This window comes from Nerophis ophidion, linkage group LG04 (genome assembly GCF_033978795.1).
Source record: "Nerophis ophidion isolate RoL-2023_Sa linkage group LG04, RoL_Noph_v1.0, whole genome shotgun sequence".
NCBI lineage: Eukaryota > Metazoa > Chordata > Actinopteri > Syngnathiformes > Syngnathidae > Nerophis > Nerophis ophidion.
Window position 1 is genome coordinate 27,703,366 of NC_084614.1, and position 9,646 is coordinate 27,713,011.

Sequence of the window (9,646 nt, forward strand, 5' to 3'; positions counted from 1 at the left end):
ATTTTTAAGCTATATTGGTTTATTAACCAATCAAACGATATAATATACGATCTACTATGTTACGATATTGATGACAAGATATTGAAAATCAACGTATATTGCGTTATGATCGTCTTTTGGCTTTATACAGTATCTTCCAGCGCTGTGCCCTCCACTGCGCATGTGTACAACAAAGACTACAAGGCGTTCTCGACACCTGTTTTAATGTTCTAACCCAGAGGTAGGGAACTTATGCCTCTAGAGCCAGATGTGGCTCTTTTGATGACTGCACCTGGCTCTCAGATACATCTTAGCTGACATTGTTTAACACGGTAAGTAATGAATAATTACGGTGGTAATAACAGTGTCAAAAATAGTTCAAAATATAAAACATTCTCATGCATTTTAATCCATCCATCCGGTTTCTACCGAACCTGTTGAAAAAAGTCACATTAATGGTAAGAAGTATTTCATTTATTGTTGGTTAGCTTCAGAATAACAATTTTATTAAAAAGAATAAGAAACTAATTATACTCTAAAAATGTTGGTCTTACTTAAAAATGCACGCATTTGGTTGTATTCAGTCTTAAAAAAAAAAATTGTATGGCTCTCACAGAAATACTTTTTAAAATATTTGGCTTGTATGGCTATCTCAGCCAAAAAGGTTCCCGACCCCTGTTCTAACTGGAAGGATATTTAAGTTGACAAAAATACTCAAATAGCCTCCCTTTTATTTATTTACTAGCAAACTGGTCTCGCTTTGCTCAACATTTTTAATTCTAAGCGAGAAGAAAACTCAAATAGAATTTGAAAATCCAAGAAAATACTTTAAAGACTTGGTCTTCACTTGTTTAAATAAATTCATTTCTTTTTTTTACTTTGCTTCTTAAAACTTTCAGAAAGACAATTTTAGAGAAAAAATACAACTTTAAAAAGATTTTAGGATTTTTAAACACATTTACCTTTTTACCTTTTAAATTCCTTCCTCTTCTTTCCGGACAATTCAAAATTTAAAGCCCACCAGGCTGCACCAAACTTTTAGTGCCTTGTTGACACAGAAAAATACAGCGGCGTAAGCGCAGCAGCAATGAAGGTTGCAAGCCTCTTTGGTTCAACTTATCTTTGTGAATCAGCCTTTTCTGACATGAACTTCATCAAGAAGAAAAACAGAACACGCCTCACTGATGCACATCTGCAAAACTTACTCAGCGTTGCAGTGTCAAGTTACACACCAGAGTACAACACACTAGTTAACAGCGTGCAATCCCAGGCTTCCCACTAACTGACAAAGAAACAGATAACAGATTTGGTGTCCAGTTCAAAGTGTGACATGAATTATTTAAAAATTTGAGAATTGACTTGTACTCTACATGAGTTATTATTTGTACTAACATGGTGCAAAGTAATTCATGATTTGTTAAAAAATGTTAGTGGCTAGCTAGTTAAAATGGGATATTGTGATTTTACAAGATTGTCTTCGAAGTGATCTCATGAAAATGTTCAATTTGAAAAATGTGCACTTAGAGAAAATATAAAAATAAAGTGTTGCATATTGATATTTATCTGTTTCTATATATTTTTATTGTGAGAAATCATTATGATGATCAGAGTTTCCACATAGATAAATATCATTAATTATTAATTATAACAGAGTTAAAGGTAAATTGAGCAAATTGGCTATTCCTTGCAATTTATTTAAGTTTGTATCAAACTGTTAGCCCTTCGGATGAATCAGTACCTAAGAAGTAGCTCTTGGTTTCAAAAAGGTTGGTGACCCCTGCTCTACCCACTAGGCCACTGAGTAGTTATAATTAGTTATAATCTGTAAAAATAATGAACTATTAAATATCTGATTCACTAATGATTTTAAAGCTACTGATTAATTGAATTGTACATTGTAAAAAAGACAATTGATTTTACGGTAAAAGAAACAAAAACACAAAAAAAACTGGCTGCTCAGTCGCCAGGATCTTACTGTTAAAAACAAAAAAACATGGCACCATTTTTCCACTTACAATACGACACCGCAAAAACCCCCACAGATTTTACAATAAAAAACTGTCAGTTCTATAGCCAGAATTTTATCGTAAAAAAGCAGTGTTACAAATTTTCTATTTACAGTAATATTCTGTCAAAAAACTGTAAATTATGTGGTAAAATTCTGGCAACCGAGCTGCCAGTCTACGTATTTTTTTTACGGAATACGATACTTCAAAGTATATATAATAATTACATCCACTGGCAATTGTGTAATAATATCATGAGGCAAATCTCTATACATTATATTCGTATTTTATTCATTGTTACAAGCGGCCCTTTGAGCGCAGCCGTAACTGACATGGCGCCCTTACTGAAAATGAGTTTGACACCCCTGCTCTAAACTCTGTAATATGCGTCTTACTGTTATTCCACACATTATACACTTGTACACATTAAGAAATAGTACACGGTATTGTACCAAGAAAATGTGTGGTTGCACTACATCTCTCTTGGCAAAGCATCTTCCAGTGCTGGAGAGTAGCCAGTGACTAATGAGTCAGCATCCTGTGATGGATTCCTGGCTGCAGATAGCGTCATTAACTGGTATACAAGGGTGTCAATCAAAAATGGAGTGTATGTCATTTCAGATCGATGTTTATTTATGTTTATTAATGTTGTGACAGCTCGCAAAAGGGCAACCTATGACAAGTTTGGAGTGGAAGGTCTCAAAGGTGGAATCCCTTACGAGTTTGGGAGCGGCGGAGCTTGGTCGTCTAAATATGTGTACCACGGAAACCCTGACAAAACCTTCCGACAGTTTTTCGGCAGCGACAACCCGTTTGCAGGTATACGACAATGAGAATGGTTGAGTTTAGATGTTGGTCGTCTTTATTATGCCTTGCCATTTGTCAGACTTCTACACAAATGAAGCCCCACTGCTGCTGGGGGGCCTCCTGCCAGAAGAGGTAAAAACACAGGACCCCCCTATTGAGAGGGATCTCCATTTGTCCCTGGATGACCTCTTTCATGGTTGTACCAAAAAAATCAAAATATCTCGTAGGGTAAGTCCTCCCTGCACATTATCCAAAGATACACAGATGTGAAAAATACTAATAATATTAAATACATGTATTCTGATTTAATTGTGCAGGTTATGAATGATGATGGCTACACTTCTGGTATTAAGGATAAGATTTTATCAATAGATGTCAAACCTGGTTGGAAAGAAGGCACAAGGATTATTTTTTCTAAAGAAGGGGATCAGGTGAGAGACTTGTTTTTTAAAAGAAGAGTGCAATTATGTCAGTCATCACATCATATTTTTCTTAAATAACATGGGTATTCATTTCAATGTAATGGTGAGAATAAGGGATCTCTAGTGGGTGGCTCGTCACTCGTCACTCTAATTTTACTCAATTTACAATGAAATCCAAAACATGCTGATCAGCGTCCAAAATGTTTGCATAAAGAAAATCAACAGGAATTACACTGAATAATAATGATAATGACATGAGAATTAATTAAAAATGACACTTACCTTCATTATATTTATTAGCTCTACTGGCAATGTTTTAATTATCATTTTAGCATTCCTAACGGTCAAAAAAGTGTAAATCTGTGCTGCATAAGAAAGCTAAATAAGTAACATTTCAACTAAATAAACTTCATAAAGCAGTAATAAGCAACTTTGAACATGTGACTGGAAAAGTGAATTTGTTTTTGAATGACGGATGATCTCCAGATAATTTTTTTAGTTGAGTGTAAATATAATATTTTTTTCATTTTTATTATTATTATTATATTTTTTTTCTTTGGCTGATCAAAAACTAGACATAGCCCGCAATTTTGTTTTGAGATGTAATAAATACGACGGCACAGCAAAACATACGTACTGCACTAAAAATAATACTAAAAAAATAAAAATGTATATAAACGAAAATGGCTACATTAGAAACTATTTGGCATAGGCTCCCATTATACACCCATTATTTTATGTTATCAATGTATCTAATGTTTACTTAATAATAACTCACATTATTAACCGTATCGACTCGGCATCCATTCTACATCCATCTGCGGTCCACTCCAAGGTTTTCATTACGCCCATTGGGTTGAGTTTTTTCTTGCCCTGATGTGGGAGAATGTCGTTGTGGCTTGTGCAGCCCTTTGAGACACTTGTGCTTAAGGGCTATATGAATAAATTTTGATTGATTGACTTTGTCTGAATGAGTGCTGTGGAAAAAAATAAAAACATTAACTGGACTTGCAAAATAAAGTACAAAATTATGAATTTTTCACTTATTTCTATTTTGCCTTTTTTTAACCATCAATCCCAGTAATATAGTAATTAGCCACATCTAGACACACTTCTAATAATCCTTATTATTATTATTATAACGTTTAGGGTCCAGGCAAGATCCCTGCAGATATCGTGTTCATTGTGCGCCAGAAGAGTCACCCTCTGTTTATAAGACAAAACAATGACCTGATTTATAAGGCCCAAATCTCTCTCGCAATGGTGAGTTATGCTGACACCCTCAAGAAAGATGATTATCTGTAATGTATGAAAAAACTCAGGCAGAAACCCTCCTCTCCTTCCTTCTTACAGGCATTGACAGGCTGTTCTGTCAATGTGGATACACTCGACGGCCGACTACTCAACGTTCCCATCAACGACATCGTACAGTAAGCACAGAAAATATTTAAATATGCTGAACAGAATCAAAGAAGAGCAGATGTTTACAAAAGTACCATTTCCGAAGAGGATTAGGAAGAAGCAGAGTTAGTTGGCTTACTTCCTGTGTGTACACACATTATTACTATGTGCTCATGAACGAGTGCAAAGTATCGTGATAGTTTATTCCGTAATGGAGGAGGGATAGTAAAATAAGTACAGATTGACAGAAACGCTGCATATTGAATTCAGTATACACGATATCAGACACTATTTCTTCAATATAATACATAATGAATTCAGTATAAATGATATCAGACATTGAAGTTCTCTGCATTCTTCTTGGGGCGGCGTGGCGCGGTTGGTGGAGTGGCCATGCCAACAACCTGAGGGTTCCTGGTTCAATCCCCACCTTCTACCAACCTAGTCACGTCTGTTGTGTCCTTGAGCTACACACTTCACCCTTGCTCCTGATGGGTCGTGGTTAGCACCTTGCACAATAGCTTCCGCCATCAGTGTGTGAAAGTGTGTGATAGTGGAAATAGTGTCAAAGCGCTTTGAGTACTTTGAAGGTAGAAAAGCGCTATAACCCATTTACCCTTCTTCCATATACCAACACCATGTGCTTGTGTTGTTGTTCCTTCCTCCAGCTGTTCCATAGTTGTACTCCTCATACTGATTTACAAAAAGGTTTTAGTGTAGTTATTAGGGCTGTGAATCTTTGGGTATCCCACGATTCGATTCAATATCGATTCTTGGGGTCACGATTCGATAATAAATCGATTTTTTCGATTCGATTCGATTCTCGAATCAAAAACGATATTTTTTCCGATTCAAAACGATTCTGTATTCATTCAATACATAGGATTTCAGCAGGATCTACCCCAGTCTGCTGACATGCTAGCAGAGTAGTAGATTTTTTTTTTTTAAGTTTTTATAATTGTAAAGGACAATGTTTTATAAACTGATTGCAATAATGTAAATTTGTTTTAACTATTAAACGAACCAAAAATATGACTTATTTTATCTTTGTGAAAACATTGGACACAGTGTGTTGTCAAGCTTATGAGGTGCGATGCAAGTGTAAGCCACTGTGACACTATTGTTCTTTTTTTATTATTTTTATAAATGTCTAATGATAATGTCAGTGAGGGATTTTTAATCACTGCTATGCTGAAATTATAATTAATATTGATACTGTTGTTGATAATATTAATTCTTGTTTCATTACTTTTGGTTTGTTCTGTGTCGTGTTTGTCCCCTATCAATTGCTCTGTTTATTGCAGTTCTGAGTGTTACTGGGTCAGGTTTGGTTTTGGAATTGGATTACATTGTTATGGTATTGCTGAGTAATGGTTTGTTGGATTTTTGGATTAATTTAAAAAAAAAAATTTATTTTTTAAAAATGAGAATCGATTCTGAATCGCACATTGTAAACGGTTCGATTCGTATTCAAATCGATTTTTTCCCACACCCCTAGTAGTTATATTTGAAGGATGTCGTTTCTTCTCTCTTTTATGTGTCACAGCTTCACTTACCAAAAAGTGGTGACTGGAGAAGGGATGCCACTTTCCCAGAATCCTTCCCAGAGAGGAAACCTCATCCTCACTTTTGGCATACAGTTTCCTGAGCGTCTCTCTCCTGAGAGAAAGGATCTCATCAAACAAGCACTGCTTTTTAAAATTTGATTACGTCTGGAGTATTTATCAACATGACAGGTTCTATGAAGATGAACGTGGGTAAGTTATTGGATTGTACTGCTTCTCTGCATTTAGCATGTTGGCTTTCTTTGTCTTAAGCAAACAACGGCAACAGAAGAGAGGCGAACAGACATTTGCACACATGTTTTAAGACGTGTAGATAACGCAGAGTGCTGAGTCATGCTGAAAGCACAAGAACACCACGCACTGTACACAAAATCAAACCCATATGTGCCATCCACCAAACATTCTTTCTGCTTCTGTATCTTTTTCGTTTGCGTGTTTAGCACTACATCTCTCTTGGCAAAGCATCTTTTCCTTACATGTCATAACCACATTTGTTTTTAGTAAACATCTGACTTGTGACATTCCTCCAGGCAAACCATGCACGCTAACTGCTCATAATATTATGTAATGTGCCCCTCCCATCTAGTTATACAGTGTAACCCAAATATTAGGAAAGTATAATACACATTGCTTTGTAAATAGTATCTATGTGACAGTGTGTATAATGCCATCCTCTAAAAATATATATGTTTGTTGTCCTGACTGTACTGCGTTTCAAGTACTACTACGTTCTGACAGAAGTAACTATCTGTGTAGTTTGCTGCCACAGCTTCTGTAGAGAACGGACAATGCCGAACCTAAAAGAGAGAGAGTGTGTTTGAATACTTGTTAAGGGACAGATAGGCTGCCAAAATGAATTATTGGTATTATTACATTTTATTATTTTTTTTGTTAAATTACTCATGTGTGCTTAAAGGCCTACTGAAACCCACTACTACCGACCACGCAGTCTGATTGTTTATATATCAATGATGAAATATTAACATTGCGACACATGCCAATACGGCCGGTTTAGTTTACTAAATCACAATTTTAAATTTCCCGCGGAGTTTCTTGTTGAAAACGTCGCGGAATGATGACGCGTATGATGACGTGTGTTTGTGACGTTTCGGGTCGGAGGGGACATACTATCTCAGCACCAGTTACGGCTAAAAGTTGTCTCTTTTCATCGCGCAATTACATAGTAATTTGGACATGTGTGTTGCTGAATCTTTTGCAATTTGTTCAATTAATAATGGAGACTAGAAAGAACAATGCTGTTGGTTGAAAGCGGTGGATTGCAGCTGTTTTTAGCACCGAGACACAGCCGGTGTTTCTTTGTTTGTTGTGACACTTTAACACAGAGCGGTCAAGCGAACATGTTTCTCGACGTCAACCAGCATGTTTTTGGATGGGAAAATTGTGATATATATCTTACCGGAGACATCCGTGGATTATTCCTCCTCCTGCAGTAGCTGTTAAAAAAGGCAGCTTGAGCTTGGCTCCTTGGCTTCTCTCTGAGACACTTCGTGTTTACCGCAGCCATCCGACCTCGAGGTATGGCTTTACAATCTCACTAAAACACTATTAAAAAAATAAGCAGATAAGGGATCTTCCAGAATTATCCAAGTAAATGTATCTAATTACATCCGAAACGCTCACACTGCCGCCGCCCGGAGCCGTCACTTTTTATTTTATTTTTTTCTAGTCCTTCACTATCAATATCCTCAGCCACGAATCTTTCATCCTTGCTCAAATTAATGGGGAAATTGTTGTTTTCTCGGTCCGAATAGCTGTTTTTGTTGGAGCCTCCCATTACAAACAATGTGAGGACGAGAGGAGCCCTCACAGGTCACCTCTGCTACTTTTGGTAAAGGCAAGGCTTTTTTATTAGCGACCAAAAGTTGAGAACTTTATCGTCGATGATCTCTGCTAAATCCTTTTAGCAAAAATATGGCAATATCGCTAATGATCAAGTATGACACATAGAATGGACCTGCTATCCCCGTTTGAATAAAAACATCTAATTTCTGTAGGCCTTTAATGTCAACAGGCCACAGGCATAAAAGCCATGTGGTTATATTTGTATAGATGTATTTGCTGATTCTGCAATTAGAAACTCACTCCTGTTCATTTTAGTCCTGTTAGTCCAATGAGTCATCTTTGCCAGATGGACCCTTTACAAAAATATACATTTTAAATACATTAGTACTGTATTTTTCCGACTATAAGGCGCACTTAAAATCCTTTCATTTTCTCAAAACTCGTCAGCGCACCTTATAACCCGGTGCGCTTAATGTATGGAATCATTTTGATTATACTTACCCACCTCAAAGCTATTTAATTCGGTACATGGTGAAATTATAAGTTTGACCAGTAGATGGCAGTCTCACATAAGAGATACGTGTAGACTGCAATGTCATGGCAAAGTGACAATGTAAACATCCAGTGTAACACAATAAATAATGTTCGCTCAACATTTACTTTCTGACAAGGAGTGTTCTCCACAGTGGACATGTTTTATATCAGTTTGGAAAATGTTCTTTCCCAGAAAAGTTAACTAACAATTAAACTTTTAATCATGTAAATACCTCACAAACCGATGTTTGGCAAAGCTGGCTTTAAATATATTTTTGGGAGACGATTTATAGGGTGGGAGCTTACCCAGGGGTGATATCCCTCAGTGCTGTGCGACGTGACCTGCTGACTGTATCGCCCTGGAAACGCTCAAGACGAAAGTGGTGCACTTTGCTTTGCAAAACGCGGACATTCATTCGTACGTTCGTCAAATAGGTTAGGTTTCCGCCAGGGTTTGTTTGTGGGTTTGTTAGCAACATAACAAACAGTTGTGGATGGATTTTGATGATTTTTTCAGGAAATGTCCTAAAAAAAACAATTCCTCTTATAAAGTACGAACACACTTCACTTCCTGCTTACGGCAATAGACGGCTCTCACCTGCGCAGAGGTTTCCGGGAGATGTAGTTTATTTTCAGACTCGGCCAACGCCAAGGCTGAAGCTTCGCCTACTGCTCGGTGGGGAATTGTCGTATGGAAAAGTGTCCAAATCTCAGGCACATGGCTAATTTCAATTTGATTTGCGCATTTATAAGGGAGCGTGGCCTGGTCGTGCCCAGGCACGCAGACATCTCCAGTCAATGGACCAGTTGATAAGAAAGTAACAAAGAAATGTGCTTGGATTAGTGTGTGTCCACACTTTCATACATCTGAATTTTTTTTTTGCATTTCCTGGATTTGAACATAAGCCCATTTTTTGTAGGAAATCCATGCAGGTCTTATAACACATGAAGCCACAGATGTTTTGGGCGGATATCATGGGGTTCACTGTGACATTTGATACGCCAACTAATGGCCGGGATGCTCGTTACTCAAATTTCTGCTTGCAACTTGAAATATAGCAATTACCTGAGGCATAGCTCTTATCTCAAAACACTCAAGTTGAGATACCACTGTATTTCAATATGTGTA

The 9,646-nt window shown here is 37.0% G+C and overlaps 1 protein-coding gene across 1 annotated transcript in view; it reads left to right on the plus strand.

The window, feature by feature from the left end:
* Nucleotides 1–9,646, plus strand: part of dnajb13 (DnaJ heat shock protein family (Hsp40) member B13) — a 33,204-nt gene that overhangs the window by 1,507 nt on the left and 22,051 nt on the right. The window contains exons 3-8 of the mRNA XM_061897751.1: nt 2,643–2,804; nt 2,872–3,020; nt 3,110–3,223; nt 4,364–4,477; nt 4,568–4,644; nt 6,162–6,372. Coding sequence (XP_061753735.1) covers nt 2,643–2,804; nt 2,872–3,020; nt 3,110–3,223; nt 4,364–4,477; nt 4,568–4,644; nt 6,162–6,321 — 776 coding nt within the window. The 3' untranslated portion in view covers nt 6,322–6,372. The remainder of the gene's footprint in view (nt 1–2,642; nt 2,805–2,871; nt 3,021–3,109; nt 3,224–4,363; nt 4,478–4,567; nt 4,645–6,161; nt 6,373–9,646) is intronic.